We start from the raw sequence: 23,140 nt of genomic DNA, 5'->3' as shown, positions 1-23,140 counted from the left end.
GTTCATCTCTAGTAGACAGAATGCGTCTCCTTCCTGAGCGGTATGATGGCTGCGTGGTCCCATTGTGTTTATTCTTGCATACTATTGTTTGTACAGATGAATGTGGTACCTTAAGGTGTTTGGAAATTGCTCCCAAGGATGAACCAGACATTTTTTCTGAGGTCTTGGCTGATTTATTTTTATTTTTCCACGATGTCAAGCAAAGAGGCACTGAGTTTGAAGGTAGGCCTTAAAATACATCCACAGGTACACCTCCAATTGACTCCAATTAGCCAATTAGCCTATCAGAAGCTAATTGGCTAATTGCATAAAAGCTTGACATCATTTTCTGGAATTTTCCAAGCTGCTTAAAGGCACAGTTAACTTAGTGTATGTAAACATCTGACCCACTGAAATTGTGATATACAGTAGTCAATTAAAAGTGGAACAATCTGTCTGTAAACAATTGTTGGAAAAATTACTTGTGTCATGCACAAAGTAGATGTCCTAAACGACTTGCCAAAACTATTGTTTGCTCATATAAAATCTGTGGAGTGGGTTAAAAGATTAGTTTTAATGACTTCAATCTAAGTGTATGTAAATTTCTGACTTCAACTGTATTCTTAATATATCAATTAATGAAATTTGAACAACATAATGGCAAGCGCTCTGAGGTAGGCTAATGCAGCTTGAATGAGCGGAACATTTCATTTTACAAATACATTTCACTTAGATTCCTCCATCCCCTTTTCTACCCTTGCATCTTTTCCTCGTATCCTAAGAGGATAAAAGAAACCATAGACGAGAGCAGTGACTTGCACAGACCTTAGCAGGGACAGGGGCGGAAGGATAAAAAAGGGCACTGATTAATTTTCTTTTTTTTTTTTTTTAATGAGTAGTTATTATAAATATTTAACTAATTTTCTTGCATATATGGTACATATAGTTTTCCATTTTTCCTTTATCACAAATAATAGCCTATTCTGTTATATTTCTCACAAAAAGCACCATGGTAATACACTTATATATTTATTTATTTTCAGACATGGTCTGTGATAACCCCATGTTTATGACATGTGTCATAGTAAAACCATGGTATTTTTTAAAGAACCTTGGAGTACCATGACAGTATCATGAAATATGAACATGATCAATCATTCAATACCATGGCATTACCCTGGTAACGTGGTTCACAGTGCAAAGGTGCGATGAGAAAGTGTGAGCGTGAGACGATCGACTGTGTTCCGCGAATACTACCGGGTCCTTCAATAACGTATAACATGCAAGTAAGGGCAGCCGGTGGAGTTTCTGGTGCCCCTCTAGGGTATGATGGTGCCCCCCTAGGGAGTTGGTGCCCGACTGCATAATACGCGTATAGGGAGCTGCGGTACTGTGGTAGCCTAATGGTATTTTTCTGAAAGTGATTAGTCTAATGGCTTATTAGTTTCAACAAAACCAATCTGGCTTTGGCTGAACCTGACAGCTCCTTCAGTTTATGTCAATATTCTATAAAAGACTAATTTAATTTATATCACTGAAAGCGACAAGACCACTCCCATTATAATTAATAAATCTGTCTACATTAGTGGTATGCGATGTAGGAAATGCGTTAGCAATCGAGTATTATCCTTTTGATGAACTTACAACACAATACATGTAGTGGACTTTTTATCTGACCTGTTACTCATCTGAGTTAACGGCACTTCGATGTTCCAGGGCAAATTCAAAACTGCATTTTTTGCTTCCTTGAAGGGCACTCCTGCGGTAGTGGATGCCACTCGAAAGCTCGTTTAAAATGAAAGTGAGAAAATGAATCTTTTCTCGGAGGGCCCTTCCACAAGACTGTTAGCGAAGGGTACATTCATACAGTAATGCCATGTTTCCTTCAGAGTACCCACTTCAAGGGTTCTGCAGTTCGGAGTGAGTATAGCGTATAGGGAGGATCACTTGCGATTGGAATCCGCCCCCAATCTGCTGTAGCGCGCGCTCTTAAAAGCACCTCCGCTTAATTTTCTTTAATATGCCCATGATTTACAAAGAAAGCTCACATGTAACAACACATTATTATTGTTATTGTGAGGTTATGATGAGATTTTAATTTTTGTTTTATTTAACTTGCGCACCTGCTGCCCCCGTTCTATGCATGTCAGAGTTTCTTTGTGGGTTCTGCGCTATTTTTGATTGATATTAATGTTTTTTTTATTTGTTTTTTTATCAACAACTGACAGTAAAGGACAAAACGGATATTTAAATAGACTTCATAAAGCAAGTTTGTGTGTTACTAATAGCAAAACATTGTGGAAATTTTACCACATTTTAAACTCATGTTCTGTATCAACAAATTCTGTGGAGTATTTAAAGAGACAAATACAGTTAGAAAATCTGTTTTGCACCATACACTGCAACAGTAAGGATACCTTCCGCCTGGTTTGGATACGCGATTATTAGAGCTTGTTGCCCTTCAAAGACACACCGTGTCAGTCAAACACAGAGGCGGTGATATGTACGTGTCCACCTATGCTTGTGCTGCTCTTATCACGGACGCGATCGGCAGAAAAAATGCTTGTTCACCTAACACTGAAATTTACCAAATCATTCACATGCATGTATAGGCTACTTACTGACACCCCCAACCCAACCCCACACCTGAGAAAAATAAATAAATAAATAAACTAATCGGATTTGCGCGAATCACGTGAATGCCCTATTTTGGATTCAAAACGTCGACTTTTGCCGAAAGGCGACTAGTTTGCAGGCATGTAGACAACAACCCCCTAACCAGTCGGTTTTGAAAATATATAGTTTTGCACATCTCTTTAAATTATTTTGCTCTAAAACACTAAGTGCATCAGTTCGAGTTGCGATTCTACCATGACACTCCCAACGAGATATAAAGCATGTGCACTCATAAATTAACATTGGATCTGTTTGATATAGTAGTTATCTATAATGCTGCTCAAAGCATTTCAATTGGAAATGTAAGAAGTACAATGGCTCCTCAAGGACACACCACTAGTCTGTACTCTGTAATGGTATTCAACCTATGCAAGGTCAAGAGGCTTACTGATTTTAAGAGTGGATGAGTGAGAAAGAGAGGTAGGAAAGTACAGAAATCTGACTGATGGAAACTTTTCACAGCTAGTATGCTAATCAGCCTGTGCAATCAAAAGCAATCAGTGAATAGCATGGTGACCAGGGCTTTATGAAGCCACAGTCTGACTCACTAGAAGGACAAAGTTGTTGATTATACAGTCTGTAATCTTTAAATACTCTGTTATTCTATTGAGGAATGGCTGAAATTAGCATATCCATAGTATTTCAGGAGGAGAGAGGTGAGGGTGCTTGTGTGGAGGACTCAGAAGTGATGTGTTTTAATGCAGTGTCGTCTAGAGTCTCCTGCTTGTGGTTTACTATTCTCTTTGTCTCATTTTCTCTCTTCTTCCTCCCTTAAATCTCTATGCATATTTCCCTGGTTTTGTTAAATGAGTCAGAGTTAGTATGGCTTATAGTTAGTGTACAGTTACATAAGTAAGACTCCTCAGGATTTTTTTTTTAGGATATTTTACACAGTGATGTGTCTGTAGGGTTTAGTGAAGAAATAAATCTGACCCTTACAAAAAATGTAACATGAAAACATTATTTTCTGCCAAAGTACTTAAATTATTAGTACTACTGTAAAACCAGAATAAATGAATACGGTATCTACTTAAAGGTGCACTCAGTAACTTTTTTGTTTGTTTCATCTTGAACTTACACTGACACCTAGTGGTTTGAATGCAGCACCATTTAAAATCAATAGTTTTCCATTTTAGATGCCATTGTAGAAATTTAGTATTCACAGTCAGCCATGATTACTTTAATCCATGAGTGAAAGTGTCTAATAACAGGGTGGTTACTGATATGAATGGAGTCTTATGTGAGTGGTTATGATTTTATACAAATATTTTAAAATTACAATTAATTTATTCTGGAGTAAAACATTTTAATGAGGAAAAAATAACTGAGTACACCTTTAAAACAGTGTAAGAAGCTTCTAAACTTTGTCTTTTTAATTTCTGTTTTGATGACAGTGATGGTTAATAGTTACCACACTAGGTAGTAACAATAACTGCAGTAACTATGGTATTTTGTCGGAAACTATGGTTACCATGCAAGGGCGTAGCCAGGAAATTACTTTTGGGTGGGCCTCAATAAAAATGGATGGGCCAAATTTTCAAATCTTTTACAAAATTTCCTTAACAACAGAAAGGTGGCACATTCAAACAGTTCTTTCACACTTTCAGAAATCAGAATTTATGCATTTTTAAACAATTTTATAAATATATATTTGAAGTCAAAGAATAATCTCTAATATTCTGGGTGGGCCTTGGTCTAATTTGGGTGGGCCCAATTTTTGTAAGGAGTGTGAAGAATTTAAGTGACAGTGGGACTAAGTGTTTTTTGTGTGTCTCTCTCTTTCCTTCTTTTTATGTCTGTCTCGTCTTCGCATCACACAACATGGCAGCACATATGATGTGCTCTTACAAGAGTAATTATGAGAATATGTGTGTTTGTTTGCCCTGTGGCATCTACTCTAGACATCAAATATGTTGTACTCTCCCTCTCCTGTAATAGCTGCTCGTATCTGGGATCTGCTTTGACTGTCTCTGTGGTGTTTGAAGTAAAGACAAGGTAAAGGCTGTAATTAATACACTGAAGGTACAGGACAAACTCTCACACACACACACACACACACCACCTACTGTAAATAAGCACAAGCAGCTTTCCCAGCTACACACTTAAAAATGTAAGTTTCCCAGCTCAGCTTAATTTTATTATACTGTCCAGTTTGGTGTGAGTCAGACAGAGCTGTGGGACAGCAGAGATCTGTTCCCTGTCTCCTGGAGCCAAACAATCTTAATTGTTGCACATATTTTCCTTTTGTGCTGTTTTATCCTTCCACGCATTTTGTATTATTATTATTTTTTATTTTTTTACTTTTTAAAACACTTATTGATATAATTGGGTAACACTTTATTTGACAGTGTCACATATTACATGTTACTATAACTATAATAATGCATATATACATACAGTTGCACAAAACAGTTACACAGTTTGTACATGTCGTTAATTAACAGTAAATTGTACTTATGTCCAATTATATTTATTATTTATTATATATAAATATATAATATTTATTTATTTATTTTTTTTTTCATAATTTGCTGATGCTTTAAATGGTCTATATTCTACTTTATTGTATTTTTTAAATGTTATTTAAAGTATACTTACAATGTAAATTGGGTTTCTGGCACCAAATTGTTTCTTTTTTTTTTCTTTTACATGACCATTTTCCACCCTCTCTTTGTCCTTTATTAAACAGCCTGTTTATGCTACTGTACCTTTAAGACTTCTATGTGTATTTGTTATGATTGGCTTATCTCTGCATACAGGCTTTATCAGGGCTGGCCAAGTTGCTATATACTGACATAAATGCAGCATTAATATGATAATTTTTGTGACTTAAAAACCAAGACAAATTCCAGATATCCTGTTTTTGCAGCTTTAGTTTCAATGGACTGGGGAGGGAGATTTGCATTGTGAACGTTAGAGTGAGTCTACATAGAAAATCAAACTCTTTTATATGAAAAGAGCAACAAAATAAAAATAAAAAATAAAAAAAATATCCATGATATGTCCTCTTTCTGTCTACTTGCTTAGACAGAAGAGGGCACCGTGACATTATGTTTGAGTGTATGTGTTCTCTTTTGTACCTGATAATGCATGAGAGTATTGAGTCTCTTCCAATCATTTTCAATCTTCGTAGTGATGTCTTCATCCTGTAAGACTACCCGGGCCATACGTCCCTGTCGCCACTCTAAAAAAATCAAACATTTGCCATTAAAACACACACACTGAAACGCCCCCAGCTCAAAGCCCATTAATTTGATCCAATGCACCGAATGTGTCTTTTCAAATGGGTTGGATATGTGTGTGCATGCACGGTAGGGTATAATTAAATGTTAAAGAGAGAGATGATAGCATATAGACAGTCACAGAGAGAGTGATCATTGATTTTCTCCTCTGTTGAATGGGGTTTATTAGTTTATGTGGTTGCCAAATGCACAGATGATGCCTGCAAACCTACCCCTAACACACACAAATACACACCAACACACAAAGCACTGCCAAAGCTACTGAGACAGAACATCATCATAGAGGAGATTGCTTTGGCCAAGGTGCTGGAAGGATGATTTGCACCGCTGACAGGGGGCTTTTGTGCAGTGAGTGTGTGCGTGAGCGTGTGTGTATGTGTGTGTGTGTGTGTGTGTGTGTGTGTGTGTGTGTGCGTTTGTGTGCCAGAAAGATATGTGGAGTCAGTCTGTCAGTGCCGTCTGTTAGCTTTTACCTGTGTCACACACACACCTGCTCGCACACACAAAAATACTGTACATTTCTATCACTTTAATGCCATAAAGACAACATGAAATTAAAACTGACACTATTTACTTTCTTGATAAATGTTCAGGTCCCTCCTTCAATGTAAGTTTCTGATATATATATATATATATATATATATATATATATATATATATATATATATATATATAGATAGATATATATATATATATATATACAGTTGTGCTCAAAAAATACCCTGGCAGAAATTGTGAAATTTTGGCATTGATTTTGAAAATATGACTGATCATGCAAAAAAACTGTCTTTTATTTAAGGATAGTGATCATATGAAGCCATTTATTATCACATAGTTGTTTGGCTCCTTTTTAAATCATAATTATCAAATCACCCAAATGGCCCTGATCAAAAGTTTACATACCCTTGAATGTTTGGCCTTGTTACAGACACACAAGGTGACACACACACAGGTTTAAATGGCAATTAAAATCTTAATTTCCCACACCTTTGGCTTTTGGCTTTTTGTATAAATAGTCAATGAGTTTGTTAGCTCTCACGTGGATGCACTGAGCAGGCTAGATACTGAGCCATGGGGAGCAGAAAAGAACTGTCAAAAGACCTGTGTAACAAGGTAACGGAACTTTATAAAGATGGAAAAGGATATAAAAAAGATATCCAAGGTGTTGAAAATGCCAGTCAGTACTGTTCAATCACTTATTAAGAAGTGGAAAATTCGGGGATCTCTTGATACCAAGCCAAGGTCAGGTAGACCAAGAAAGATTTCAGCCACAACTGCCAGAAGAATTGTTCGGGATACAAAGAAAAACCCACAGGTAACCTCAGGAGAAATACAGGCTGCTCTGGAAAAAGACGGTGTGGTTGTTTAAAGGAGCACAATACAATGATGCTTGAACAAAAATGAGCTGCATGGTCGAGTTTCCAGAAAGAAGCCTTTACTGTGCCAATGCCACAAAAAACCCTCGGTTACAATATGCCCGACAACACCTTGACACGCCTCACAGCTTCTGGCACACTGTAATTTGGAGTGATGAGACCAAAATAGAGCTTTATGGTCACAACCATAAGTGCTATGTTTGGAGAGGGGTCAACAAGGTCTATAGTGAAAAGAATACCATCCCCACTGTGAAGCATGGTGGTGGCTCACTGATGTTTTGGTGGTGTGTGAGCTCTAAAGGCATGGGGAATCTTGTGAAAATTGATGGCTAGATCAATTTTGCAGCATGTTAATGCAGCATGTTAATGCAGCATGTTATCAGAAAATACTGGCAGACAATTTGCATTCTTCAGCATGAAAGCTGCGCATGGGACACTCTTGGACTTTCCAGCACGACAATGACCCTAAGCACAAGGCCAAGTTGACCCTCCAGTGGTTACAGCAGAAAAAGGTGAAGGTTCTGGAGTGGCCATAACAGTCTCCTGACCTTAATATCATCGAGCCACTCTGGGGAGATCTCAAATGTGCGGTTCATGCAAGACAACCAAAGACTTTGCATGACCTGGAGGCATTTTGCCAAGACGAATGGGCAGCTACACCACCTGCAAGAATTTGGGGCCTCATAGACAACTATTACAAAAGACTACACGCTGTCATTGATGCTAAAGGGGACAATACACAGTATTAAGAACTAAGGGTGTGCAGACTTTTGAACAGGGGTCATTTCATTTTTTTCTTTGTTGCCATGTTTTGTTTTATGATTGTGCCATTCTGTTATAACCTACAGTTGAATATGAATCCCATAAGAAATAAAATAAATGTGTTTTGCCTGTTCACTCATGTTTTCTTTAAAAATGGTACATATATTACCAATTCTCCAAGGGTATGCAAACTTTTGAGCACAACTGTATAATTTTTCTTTTTGTGTGTGTGTGTGTGTGTGTTTCATGATTACACACCTCTCCTCAACAAGCCAAATTATTTGAGATATCATTTATGTCCGAAGCACAAATCGTGCAAGATGAAAAATGTGCTCATGTTTAATACTTAGGGTTAAGGGTTTGTTTAAATCCCTAACCATAGGTATTAGCAATAGTTATAGAAATGATTGCCTTAGCCTTACATTTCATAATCCAGTCAAATCCTGATAAATAAATAAACTCAAGTTTCATCCTACATTTTGTCACCCTGAATATTCGGTTTCACTCAGAAAAGTTTAATGAAGTTAAATATGTTACAAATCCCATTTCATGTTGTCTTTAAATGAAAAATCCCAGTGCATACTGTATAACCTAATCAATACATTCTACAATGAATAAAGACATTTATAAAGGGGAATTCACTAAGAATGAATTGCGACCAGTAAAAGTGCTGTTTATTTGCATGTAATGGCTGCGCTGGTTTAGCGCCTGATTTACTAAAGGAATTACGCAGATCAGGCAACGACGCAAGCGCACCCACAAAATCTGTGCTGAATGTGATTTGCACGGTGCTATTGTGATATTTTGGATCGATTCTGTTCATTGTTTAGCGAAGGATGCAGTAGACAACCGTAATCTGGAACACTGTGCCAGACCGTACAGCATCACCCCACTACTATGATCCTGACACTTCAATCATCTCTTATACATGCCGAAAGTATGCTTGACTACACCACGCATCTGGACATATACCAGGTTATAATGCTGTTCTCCATCATTTCATCATAGTTTGATAAATTATTACTTCCATGATCGATAGAAAATGTACACAAATATCTCTTTTAAATAAAATTCAGTTTACCATCTGATTTCCTCAGGCAGTAATAGCAGAATGTTTATTGCACAAACAGAAGAGAGTTTGTGAATAAAGCGCAATCTATAACGAGCCTAATTTCACAAACCAAGGTTTGTAGAAAAATATTTAAGCTCTGTAGGTCCATAAAATGCAAGATTTTGAAGCTCCAAAAAGCACATAAAGGCAGCATAAAATTAATCCATGCAACTCCAGTGGTTAAATCCATAACTTCAGAAGTGATATGATAGGTGTGGAACAATTTGTTTTTGACAATTTGAAGTTCTTTTTAACTTGACATGGTATTTAAAATGTGCCGGTCCTGCGCGAGACACTGAAGAAAAAGCGAGATGTGGTACAAAAGTCAAAGACATTCATCCAGCATGTGCTTACATAGGAAAACAATGGGAAAACAGAACAGACGCGTGCAAAAACACGTTTGGTGTGAATGGCCCCTAACTCGTCCGTTCGTGTGTGTCTGTGAGTGAGAGCGCATGCGCAAAACAACTTTGGTAAGCCAGTTTATTTTTTCATTCATACAAACCCAAACCCGACCCGAACCTGAAGCCCTACTTGAAAAACTGACCCAAACCCGGCCAGAAACCCGTTGGGTTCTTGGGTCCCGTTGGGCCCGGGTCGGGTTGCAGACCTCTATTCTGAAGCTATAGATTTACCACTGGAGTCTCATGCATTACGTTTATGCTGCCTTTATGTGCTTTTTGAAGCTTCATTTTTTTGGTACCCATTCACTTGCATTGTGAGGACCTACAGAACTGAAATATTCTTCTAAAAATCTTTGTTTGTGTTCAGCAGAAAAAAGAAAGTCATACATATCAGGAATGGCATGAGTGTGAGTAAATTATGAGCATTTTCATTTTTGGGTGAACTATTCCTTTAATTAAAGTGCTCAAGAAGCAGTGCTATTTTAATGCTGATTGTGGCTAGTTATACTTAATTGCAGTTGGTTAGTGAAAGCAGGTTTTTGTGCTAAAATACCATGCACAAAAGTGGTGCAACCGTTCAGTGAATTCGCCCCATAGTGTTTAAGTATGTGTATGTGTGACTCACCCAGATCCATGTCCACAGCTTTGGGCCTCTGTGAATAGGGCATGTTCTTATACACAGCATCTAGAATCTTCTCCTTGACTTGTGTGATGGTGTCACAGTTCAGAACCTTCACTGGGATCTCTGGGCTGTTCTCGTTCTCTGGGTTGACACAGTTTAAGATCTGGAGGAGAGAGGAAGAGAGTGACTGAGGATGATGAAGATGATGAAGGCTAATTCAGGGGACAGCTGATGAAGCTGGGCTGTGGTTGGTAAAGCTATTGCTATAGGTGTAGAGCAGGGCTCTGGAAAAGGCCATTTCCTGGCTAGAGAAATCTAATTTCACACCCTCTGCAGGACCCCAATCTCAGCCTTAGCAGGGTAGCAGGGTATTTGAGACAAATGAACACTAGCCTCCCTAGGCCAGACTGTCTGCTTTCAAACACACACACACACACACACACACACACACACACACACACACACACACACACACACAAACACAAACACAAACACACACATGTTGGTGCAGCTATCCTTATGAGGACTCTCCATAGACTTAGACAGAGATTTTTATATTGTACGAACTATAGATTCTATCCCCTAACCCTACCCCTAAACCTAACCCTCACAGAAAACTTTCTGCATTTTTACATTTTCAATAAAAATCATTTAGAATGTTTTTTTTTAAGTGATTTGAATTATGGGGACACTAAAAATGTCTTCATAAAGCACATTTACAGCATAATACCCTTGTAATTACCAGTTTGTAACCTAAACAAATGTCCTCGTAAACCACCCAAACCCACCTACACACACACACACACACACACACACACACGGTTGCAAAAATAGCACTGATAGGCATGAGAGCACTGATTAGCTACTGTGCGTTTATTAGTGTGATAATGTGAGTATATGAAGCTGACCAGTGTCTTGTAGTCGATCTGCTGTCGGATGAGTTTGTCTTCGCTGAGGGAGTATCGTGCCTCCCCTGTGATGGCGTCTATAGGGCCTTTTTCCATCTGTTGTTTGATAGCACAGTACAGCATGAAGAGAGGCTCACCTGCACACTCCTACAGACAAAGATAGAGAAGGAGGTTGTCAGTGTTAATGTGGCCAAAAACACATTATTATTATTATCACTGTTTACTACATTGTCATGTGTCATATATGACGTAGTAACAACAACCACAAAGATAATTTGCTTTGAAACAAGTACAATTTAACCAAAAGATAAAAATTGTTTTGTTGTATATTTTACAGTTGAAAAGAGCCACCTGACTCATGGTTCTTCAACTTTTTTTTTAAATTCAGTGTTTTGAATATGGCTTTACGAAATAGTAAAGTGTCGAGTGGATCCACACTTCCAAATTTTTAATTTATTTATTTGGCAAGTAGCCATTTAATATGGTTTGCCTGGTGGTTTTGATTACCCTGTCTGGATTTATTTTGTGATAATGGCCTGCTTAGTGTACATCAGTGGTTCTCAACCTTTTTTTGATGAACGCCCCCGTACTTCATTCCCTTTCCCCAGCCCCCCCATTATGTGACTGCTTCTTGTAGTGCTGCAATGATCAGAGGTGCGCGTTTAAGAGCTCGAGACTGTCTGTGAGTAAAAACGCACCTGCTTTGCGCTTGTGCTGCTCTGTCCCTTGAGCCATATCCACCTAATGTACAGAGCCATACAGGTGCATTACAGGTTGTGACTTTGTCTGTCTATTTGACGCTGCTAAACCAGATACTCCAGATGCATTGCTAGACTTCAGAATCAGTGGTACAAATGCATATCCGTATAATGGAGTCTAGATAAACATTTTAATGCAAACTAACTTGACGATAGATTTAATTAATATGACTGATAAACGCCCCCCATTTATAACCTAACACCCCCCTCTCTACTAATTTGCTCTCAGCGCCCCCTAGCATCCCCCCCCCCCCACCCCCCGTTAAGAACACCTGGTGTACATCATGCCTTATTTATTACTTGCACTTTGGTATTGCCTGTTTACAGTGAATGTAGCACGATTATCTGAATGAGTTAGCACAAAAATAGTAACTGTGTTTTGTCATTTTACAAGTCAAACGGCTCCTTCCTGTCTAATTGAGTGGTTCTTGGCCAGAATGAGCTGCAGAATGGACCAGACTTTATGCAGATAGTGAAATGTCTGGCTACATGCGACTAGACTATATGAAAGGTACTATTTAATTAAAAGAAGAAAAATAAGCAAGTTACCTTAAGGAACTTATGAAGCAGGAATGCAAACCAGTTGGTTAGCATCTTCTCAGCTACAGACTCCGTCCTGAAACACGCACAAACAAACACAATCCCAGATGAAAGAATGACAGCTATCTCAAGGCTACAAGGAATTCCAAAGTATTCTCTTTTTTTATAATTATGGCTCGGTTTTGAGGGGGGGGGGGGGGGGGAGATAGAGAGAGAGAGAGAGAGAGAGAGAGAGAGAGAGATACCGCTAGCAAGGGAAGACTTTCTTTGTTTCCTTCCCTTCCAGTCCTCAGACTTTTTGTCCATTAATCTTTTTCTTTTTTTTTTTTTTTTTGTGACCACCCCCTGTCTCTATCCTTTTTTCTTTCCATTGAGGCAAGAGACGGATACAAACACAGACAACCCCAAAAATGGGAAAAAGAAAGAGCTGAGGGTTTGTTGAAGACAGAGCAGGTGGAAAACAGAAAATAGTGAGAGATAAGGGAGACAGAGAGGAAGGCAAAAAGAGAGAACAAACAGCACCCAGACAGGAGTGGTTAACGAGCATGAAAAATACATGAAAGGGTTATTCCCTCGTTCTGACGGCTGAGTGTGCCTGTGGAATACCAATACCTCTGACTTCTTCTTCTCCAAAGCCCAGACTCATTGCAAAACATTTCTCCTTTCACCCCAGAAAAAAATACTTTTCTCTCTCTCTATCTCTCTCTTTGCGGCAACAGGCATTATGTTAATTTATGGCCATACAAACACACATAAGCATCATAGGACGAGGTAATACCGGAAGCGTATTTGTTGCCTAGCGAGACACAGAACCATTGCAACCTTCCCCACCTCTACACACTCATTCCACTTGGCCACTATAGGTCTGGCGAGGTAGCACACCGGCAATTTACTCAACAGCACAGAGAGAAAATGACTCTCTTAATGCATGTGGAAATAACTATGATTACACCGCAGAGGCAGCCCGCAAACACAGAGTGTGGAAGAGTGTGTGTGTGTGTTTCTTTGTCATGTGTATGTGCATGTGTATGTATGTGTGTATTGTGTTTGTGACCACGTGTCGGAGATGATGAGGTGGGTCACACACTCATCGGGTCGCACGTGAGAGCGAGCGCTGATTGTAAAGACATGATGAGCTCTGTTCACAAAGGTCAAGATTGAAAGATGCTAAACTCTAATCCCAGCATACAGTGCATCCGGAAAGTATTCACAGCGCTTCACTTTTTCCACATTTTGTTATGTTACAACCTTATTCCAAAATGGATTAAATTCATTATTTTCCTCAAAATTCTACAAACAATACCCCATAATGACAACGTGAAAGAAGTTTGTTTGAAATCTTTGCAAATTTATTAAAAATAAATAACCAAAAAAAAAAATCACATGTACATAAGTATTCACAGCCTTTGCTCAATACTTCGTTGAAGCACCTTTGGCACCAATTACAGCCTCAAGTCCTCTTGACTATAATGCTACAAGCTTGGCACACCTATTTTTGGGCAGTTTCTCCCATTCTTTTTTGTAGGAGCTCTCAAGCTCCATCAGGTTGGATAGGGAGCGTCAGTGCACAGCCATTTTCAGATCTCTCCAGAGATGTTCAATCGGGTTCAAGTCTGGGCTCTGGCTGGGCCACTCAAGGACATTCACAGAGTTGTCCCAGAGCCACTCCTTTTTTATCTTGGCTGTGTGCTTAGGGTCGTTGTCCTTTTGGAAGATGAACCTTCGCCCCAGTCTGAGGTCCAGAGCGCTCTGGAGCAGGTTTTCATCAAGGATGTCTCTGTACATTGCTGCATTCATCTTTCCCTCGATCCTGACTAGTCTCCCAGTTCCTGCTGCTGAAAAACATCCCCACAGCATGATGCTGCCACCACCATGCTTCACTGTAGGGATGGTATTGGCCAGGTGATGAGTGGTGCCTGGTTTCCTCTAGACATGACGCTTGCCATTCAGGCCAAAGAGTTCAGTCTTTGTTTCTCATGGTCTGAGAGTCCTTCAGGTGCCTTTTGGCAAACACCAGGCGGGCTGTCATGTGCCTTTTACTGAGGAGTGGCTTCCGTCTGGCCACTCTACCATACAGGCCTGATTGGTGGAGTGCTGCAGAGATGGTTGTTCTTCTGGAAGGTACTCCTCTCTCCACAGAGAAATACTGGAGCTCTGTCAGTGTGACCATCGGGTTCTTGGTCACCTCCCTGACTAAGGCCCTTCTCCCAATCGCTCAGTTTGGCCAGGCGGCCAGCTCTAGGAAGAGTCCTGGTGGTTCCAAACTTCTTCCATTTACGGATGATGGAGGCCACTGTGCTCATTGGGACCTTCAATGCTGCAGAAATGTTTCTGTACCCTTCCCCAGATCTGTGCCTCGATACAATCCTGTCTCGGAGGTCTACAGACAATTCCTTGGACTTCATGGCTTGGTTTGTGCTCTAACATGCACTGTTAACTGTGGGACCTTATATAGACAGGTGTGTGTCTTTCCAAATCATGTCCAATCAACTGAATTTACCACAGGTGGACTCCCATCAAGTTGTAGAAACATCTCAAGGATGATCAGTGGAAACAGGATGCACCTGAGCTCAATTTTGAGTGTCATGGCAAAGGCTGTGAATACTTATGTACATGTGATTTTTTTCGTTTTTTATTTTTAATACATTTGCAAAGATTTCAAACAAACTATTTTCACGTTGTCATTATGGGGTATTGTTTGTAGAATTTTGAGGAAAATAATGAACTTAATCCATTTTGGAATAAGGCTGTAACATAACAAAATGTGGAAAAAGTGAAGCGCTGTGAATACTTTCCGGATGCACTGTATCCTCGTGACCACTGTGCCCAATGCTGGACAGCTCTGAACTTTCTTCAAGACTTAAACCATAGGTGTTTGAAGTTACAAAGAGAAGAGTGGACTGATTGTCAAACTAGAGATAGTATACGAAGGAAACAAGCCACTTGTTGAATGAGAAATTGTAACGCTTAACAATGATAACTGTAAGATAGGAAGTCCTGCCTTTCAAGTAAAAGAGCCAATAACCTTATTGGCAACAGCATCAACTGGTCGACAGCTAGATGAAGTGCAATGAAATGGAACAGAAAACTAGGTTCTCTAGATGATTTGCGATTAAACATGGTATTAATTTGTGGCAAATATGCAACAAACAAAACAAATGAAACAAAACAAAATCAAACAAAAACCAAACAAACGTAATTTTTGTTTATCCTTATAAATAGTTTTTATCGTTATTTTAAAAAACTAATTCGCTATTTGCTTTTGGAAAATTTGCATTAAACGAAAAGAAAACAAAAAACAGTGTGTATACTCCATTAGGTGGTAGCTGTGCTTTGGAACATGCTAGCTGGTTCAAGCTGGTTAAAGTAGTTGAATAGCTGAACTACCAATCAGTGGGGACCCGGTTGGGCTGGTAGACCATCTTGGTCAGTTTTGTAAAGCTTATGATTCCATTTTTTGTCAATTTTTATTTGTGATTTAAAATATTGTCTTGATAGGGTTGCCAACGCTTGTGCATTTGGACATTTTGACACTTCAATACGGAACGTTACGCCGGCCAGACCGGGGAGGGTTTTCCCCTAAAATACGGGACAGTTGTCAACCCTAGTTCTTACAACATAACCTTGGTGAACTTCTCAGAGACTTTAAAAAAGAAAAAATTCTGCCTTTTCTGAATCTAGAACATAAAAACTGTAAAATAGCTACCAAGATGGCCACCGTATTGACTGACTAGCATTTAAAAAGGCACCAAGAGGTTATTAGCGCACTGAGGGGTTTTGAGTTTGTATATTCAGGAGCTTAAGAGGCCATTAACATAAAGACGATGTGATTTGCATTGTGCTGCATTTGTTTTTTTGTGTCTGAGGTATTCAGTCATCTGAGTTAATGCATTAGCAGATTGTAAATGCTAATTTTATAGGAAAAAAACTACATTATGTTAAATAACGAGGCAGTCAAATTATGCTTATTTAATGGCACATTTTAGTGAATAAATCAGTCTCTCTTTTACACAGAGATAAAGAGAGAGACGAAATGAGAGGAGCAAAGAGGTGGGCTAATAGAACGACTGATGCAAGATGGAGTGAAATAAAGGAAAGTCTTCATCTTTGTCACAAGTGTGTCAGTTTGTGTGGTTCTTTTAAAGGACAGCGTGTATTTAAAAGCATGAGAGTGTCTGCGTCTGGAACATATTCAGAAACATGTGTAGCTGTCAAAACATCTTAATGTTTTTATATTCTCTTTTAAGCTTGTCATCTTTCTTTGTTTTCTACCTGAGGGACTTCAGAGTCAGGACTAAGAGAGAACCTGTGTGTATGTGTGTATTTGAGCATTGATGTGTGCATTCATACTGTATGTGACATTCAATGTGTGTGTGTGTGTGTGTGTGTGTGAGAGAGTGGGGCTCTCACACACAGAGACACCACATTTGAATGACAATGTGTTTGATGCAGGTTTTATTAAGCCATGGAAGACTGTTTCCTTTCTGTTTCCTTCATCAGTCAATCAGGTATCAGTGATGAATGGTGACAGATTCACATAGACCCTAAATCCAGAGTCAGGAAAAATGCAGAATTTAAGAATTGGCCTTTCCAATTTGTCTGATAAACTTTATAATTCCCGAAAACGTTGGCCAGCACCAAAATTTCTTAGCGGAAACTCTGATACACCCTTTTCCAAAATTCTGTATTCTCCATCCAGCTCAAGGTTTCTTTAATCTTTTCACACACTATTGGAAATGGAGTCCTAACAAAGAATATGAAGTGAAATTGGCTGGCCATTTTCAAATACTTACAGGAATGGGCACTCTTTAGGTGCATCGATGAATTCAGTATTTCAGGTGAAGTCTGAGCCAATAACAGGCTTCAAAATATATTTCAGACCCACAGAACTCAATCGCAAAAATCTCTTCATTGAAGATTTGATGCTTTCAACAACTCTACTACTATCGAATCACTATTTTCTTTCCCCAGAAAGCACACACAAAAACACACAATGCCTGTTCAACCCCCAGTAAAAAATTTAATAAGAAGTTAAAAGTAGCTATTTGAGCACCAAAATTAGTTTCATAAGCCTTTAGTGAAATCCTGCCTCTGTTGAAAAACTGTTAAATACCCTTCTTTGTTTCCTTCTTTTTTCAGTCACCATTTCTTTATTTCTTAATCTGTCTTCTCTTTTTTTCAGCCTTTTATTGAGTTTCATTAATGAACATCAGGGTTTTATTAGTCATTAGCGTGTTTACGAGTTGCGTGTGTGTGAGTCTTTAGGGGAGTAAAGGAATGCTTTATTGAAGGGGCGACACACAACAGAACTCTATAGCTCATTCCAAGCAGCTCCTGATGCCTGCAAATCTCATTAAAGGAAAACACGTACACACACACACACACACACACACACACACACACACACACATACACATACACACACATACACACACAAACACAAACAGAAGCAAGAAAGAGCCTAGAGTGATGGAGCTGTTACATTTTTTTTGCCACCGTTAGATATCAAAATGAGGGAGAGAGAAGTGAGAAGATACTACAGAGAAAAAAACCTAAAAGTTCAGTTAAGTAATTTAGCGTTGGAGACATGGCCTAGTGGCTAGCACTGAAACCTTGAGCTGTAGTGCTCATGTGGGCAATGAGAGTTAGAATCTGGCTCCCAACATTCCCAATCTACTGGTTACCACTCATACTCTAAACATGTTGAGCTGATTATGTTGGAGACACAGGTTTGAATATGGTCTGCATCATGGCCTAATCCCATTCCTCCCCAATTTCTTGTATCCTCTCAACAATCTGCCAATCAACAATGGCAAAAAGCCACCTAAAACCTTTCATGCACTGTGCAACTGAGTTTTAATTTATTGTAGCTTTTCCACTGTGATGAATAAGTCTGTGTTGAAAACAATCAGATTCCCTGCTGATCCAGATAGAAACAGAGGCCCAGAACAAGCTTGAGCTCTGTTAGATTCACTATCTCTTCCATAATCAAATAAAGATAAAGAAAGAAAAAGTAATAGACAAGCCAATATTAATGCCAGATATGCTTAAGGCTATTTGAAATTAAACATACAGTCACTCTGATGACCACAGAGACCAGACAGGCCCTTGTTATTTTTCACAGTCGGTTATCATTAAATGCAAGTGGGTCACTTTATGAAAATAAATTAGTCTCTCTGTTGATATTGTCTGATTCCTATAGATGTCTCATTTGCAAGCAACTGCCCTACAGGCATCTTTGACATTCATTATTTTTCTTAGCATACACAAATGTCCTCTGTTCTTACTTCAAGATAATGTAGCTCAACTTGTTCATAATATTGTCAGCTCAATGTAGCTCTTTTTAAGTCTCAATGCTTTGGATTTCTTGCTGTTTATTTATTGCAATATGCAGTTGGAGCTGTGGCTTAGAGGTTAGAGCCTCTGCTCTGACATATTGAGCCATGGTGCTCATATGGGCACACAAGTTTAAATCCGGCACGCAACATATACGCACATTCAGTATATTTAAAGGTGAAGTGTGCCATTTTTGTGTCACTAATGGCATATAACAGAGTTTGCTTGCCGTCTCCAACTGAGGCAACATCGGCTCTACCAAGAGAAGGAGTTGGTGGCAGGAGATCCTTGTTGAATTCAAAACAATCATTATTTTTACAGTTCCTTTTGATGCCCATAGTGGTACGGTATTACACACTTCACCTTTAAATACACTTCTCAACGATGTGAGAACATTGAGAAGGACACCTCTGAGCTCCTAGCAAAGTTTTTTTCAAATATATCTAGTAATTCATTGTGATTTTCATAAACATCTGTACAACAGGGTGTAACACTGTATGCTTCATAGGAGCCAGAGTTGCTTGATACTGGAAGCCATGATGGGCTTACAGATGTATCCTATTATCAGGAAATTGTTAAAACAAGAAAGCAGACACAGACAGAGCTCAAAAGAAGAAAAGGTTTTTAACAGATCAATTGAAATCAAAATGCTCGAGATGGAAAGAAAATGTGAGAGAGAAAGAGAATGAGACAGAATAATGCTTTTTATTAGAAGAACAGAAAAGAAAAATAGTGAAATGTACCCAATCGATGTGGAGAGAGTAAAGGCAATCAGTGGTCACAAAGAAAGTGCTATTCACTTAACCGTAACAACGGCAGGAAACCGTACATTGATGAAAATTTGCAGAAAGTAATGGTGGTGGAGGGAGGAAATGCAAGTAATTTTATTTAAAGTTAAATAAATTAAAAGAACAGAAGACATGATTTGTAGAGTTTCCAGGACTCAAAAACAAAGATCTTTTTTTTAATTTTTGTTTATTTTTTTGCTGGCCCGGTCAGGCCAGAAGTTCAGTTTTTTCTTGCCCTGCCAACAAATTATACATATTATTTTTTAGTAGGGATGGGAATCATAAGGAATTTAACAGTTCCGGTTCTTATTCCTCTTAGCGATTCTGGTTCCTTAAGGGTTCCATTAATGATTGTTTAAGTACTTTTGAGAAATAAATATTTTAATATAAGAAATGCTTATTATATTGGATATGCATGTTCAAGAACTGTTAACTGAACCAAAAGTCATTACAACTTATTAAAAATACAAAATAAAATACAAATAAAAAAAGGTTTCCAACCCTATTTTTTTGCAACATATTATAAGTAAATAAAAAAAAAAAAATTAACAACAAATAATTTATTATGTGTAACATTTTTTTATAATAGATAAAACATTTACTAAGATGTTTATGAGGCTATAAACTTAATAAATGCTTTTGCTGGAAAATTATTACTCCAAAACTATACCAATTTGTTTATAATTTTCAACCCATTGCTGATGCTCATTCTTGCACAAAACCTTGACAAAACCTCATCTATGACAGCCAGCTCGACAACAACATCTTACATACACTCACTGAGCACTTTATTGGGAACACCTGTACAGTGCAATGATAAAATAAAATAATGCAGATACAGGTCAGGAGCTTCAGTTAATGTTCACATCAAACATCAGAATGAGGAAAAATGTGATCTCAGTGATTTTGTGGCATGATTTTTGGTGCCAGACGGGCTGGTTTGAGTATTTCTGTAACTGCTGATCTCCTTGGATTTTCATGCACAACAGTTTCTAGAGTTTACTCAGGATGGTGCCAAAAACAAAAAACATCCAGTGATTGGCAATTCTGTGGACAGAAACGCCTTGCATCTCAGAATGCACAACATGTCGAACCTTGAGGCAGATGGGCTACAACAGTAGAAGACCACGTTGGGTTTCACTTCTGTCAGCCAAGAACAGAAAGCTGAGGCTGCAGTGGGAACAGGCTCACCAAAACTGGACAGTGGTAGACTGGAAAAAAATGTAGCCTGGTCTGATGAATCTCGATTTCTGCTGAGGCACACAGATGGTAGGGTCAGAATTTGGCGCCAACAGCATGAATTCGTGGACCCATCCTGCCTCGTGTCAACAGTCCAGGCTGGTGGTGGTGATGTAATGGTGTAGGGAATGTTTTCTTGGCACACTTAGGGCCCGTTACAATCAATCATTGCTTGAATGCCACAGCCTATTTGAGTATTGTTGCTGACCATGTGCATCCCTTCATGGCCACAATTTACTCATCTTCTGATGGCTACTTTCAGCTTGAAAATGCACCATGTCACAAAGGAAAAGTCATCTCAAACTGGTTTCGTGAACATGACAATGAGTTCACTGTTCTTCAGAGGCCTTCCCAATCATGGCCTTTGGATTTGAATCCAATAGAACACCTTTGGGATGTGGTAGAACAGGAGATTCGCAGCATGAATGTGCAGCTGAAAAATCTGCAGAAATTGCGTGATGCAATTATGTCAACATGGACCAGAATCTCAAAGGAATGTTTCCAACATCTTGTGGAATCCATGCCATGATGAAATGAGGCTGTTTTGAGAGCAAAGGCCCAACCCAGTATTAGTATAGTGTTCCTAGTAAAGTGTTCAGTGAGTGTAAATCAGTATAATTCAGCAGAATGCGCAAAACAACAATGTTCAAAACATAAAAACTAAATATTTGCAGGGCACAAAAGCACATGTGCGCTATCAACGAATGTTGATTGTTGGAACGCAAAAGCACTGGCCTTGGCAAGTGACAGTTTTGACAACTGGACTAAAACTCTCTAACACTGGCCCCGGACCCTTATTGTTGACCCCTGGATTCTAATTCAGCCTTCTTATTCTCCAGATGTTTTATGGAGAAATGACAACACATAGTGTGAACGAGACCGAAAGGAGCATGTCGAATCAATAATCTCCTAAATTCCATTAGAAAAAAAGGGAAAAAGTGTCATCTAAAACCACGGGGCCCCTAATCCCCCCGGCCCAGCATGCCAGTGCTGGGGGATTAGTGTTTTGTGTTCCTAATGACAGCAGATAATGAGAAAGATGCGCCGTCTGTCACGTTAAATAATGGCGTAATCCACATTTCCCTGCATCTATTTACTGTGACTATTAATGAGTTGAGTCACATCACAACACACTAAAACTCACTCAATAAGAGTGAGAGAGAGAGAGTGAAGCGAGAATAGGTTTAGTGTTTATTCGCGCTGTCTGCTTTGAATATTCAAAGTGTGATGTATAGCTGATATAATGCTGCAGTCGGTGGGAGCAAATCACCTTATTTGGGTTACTGTCACCTTCCTGTCAGCTTGGACCTGTCTGGCCATTCTCCTCTGACCTCTGTTATTAGCAAGCCGTTTTCGTCCACAGAACTGCCACTCACTGGATGTTTTATGTTTTTGGCACCATTCTCTTTACACTCTAGAGACTGTTGTGCATGAAAATCCCAGGAGATCAATATTTACAGAAATACTCAAACAGCCCGTCTGGCACCAACAATCATGCCACATTCTAAATCATTGAAATCACATTTTTTACCCCATTCTGATGGTTGATGTGAACAATAATTGAAGCTCCTGACCCATATCTGCATGATTTTATACATTACACTGCTGCCACATGATTGGCTGATTAGATGATCGCATGAATAAGTAGATGTAAATGTGTACTTACTAAAGTGGCCGTTGAGTGCCTATATTCAATATAGAGTATAGATATATTTAATATAATACAGGCTACATTTATTTAATATATAATTAAAAAAATTTTTTTATGTAACTTGTTTCGTGCTCACACTCTCACTTACAGTAGGGTAACTAAAATAAATAGGAATACTAAAACCAAAGCTAAAACATATTAAAAATAAAAAGAGAAAAGTTCAAATTTGAAATGTGAAAATAAATAATAAATACTAAAAAAAAATTATTTGATTTTTTTAAAACAAATAAATAAGGCATTTGAAAATGCAAAACTATAGCAACCTTGACTCACAAAACTTGTTTTTGTATGAAAACAGCAGTCAGGTAGAGAGAGGGAAATGGAGAGAGTTAACAGGAGTATGTGTGCATATCCTTACTGTGATTGTGTGTGTGTGTGTGTGTGTGAGCTCTCTCTCACCTTCTAAGCAGTAGTTTGGGGTGGTTCTTGCTCTCCAAATTCTTGTCAATGAGGTCGGATAGCAGGTGTTTCAGCACATCCGTGGCGTACTCGAGTCGACCCTGGAGAGCCGTCATAATGAGAGATGCCACGTTGCCACGGTCACGCATGGAGAAAGAGCGCTGCATTTCCAGTGTGCGGATGAATGTCAACAAAAACACTTTGTTGTTTATCAGCTGGGCAAACAGCTTCAGAGCTTTCTCCACACTCAACTGCCCATTACCAGACACCTGCAACACAACAACATTTT

At 38.8% G+C, this 23,140-nt stretch overlaps 1 protein-coding gene across 1 annotated transcript in view; it reads right to left on the bottom strand.

Annotated features, from left to right (window-relative positions):
• Window positions 1-23,140, bottom strand: part of LOC127419895 (plexin-A2-like) — a 318,335-nt gene that overhangs the window by 31,780 nt on the left and 263,415 nt on the right. The window contains exons 22-26 of the mRNA XM_051661704.1: window positions 22,852-23,120; window positions 12,388-12,454; window positions 11,081-11,227; window positions 10,176-10,335; window positions 5,736-5,839 (exon numbers count right to left, since the gene is read on the bottom strand). Of these exons, the coding sequence (XP_051517664.1) occupies window positions 5,736-5,839; window positions 10,176-10,335; window positions 11,081-11,227; window positions 12,388-12,454; window positions 22,852-23,120 (747 nt within the window). The remainder of the gene's footprint in view (window positions 1-5,735; window positions 5,840-10,175; window positions 10,336-11,080; window positions 11,228-12,387; window positions 12,455-22,851; window positions 23,121-23,140) is intronic.

This window comes from Myxocyprinus asiaticus, chromosome 29 (genome assembly GCF_019703515.2).
Source record: "Myxocyprinus asiaticus isolate MX2 ecotype Aquarium Trade chromosome 29, UBuf_Myxa_2, whole genome shotgun sequence".
Lineage (NCBI taxonomy): Eukaryota > Metazoa > Chordata > Actinopteri > Cypriniformes > Catostomidae > Myxocyprinus > Myxocyprinus asiaticus.
The sequence above is the reverse complement of the archived record's forward strand: the minus strand, read 5'-3'. Positions and strand labels throughout refer to the sequence as shown.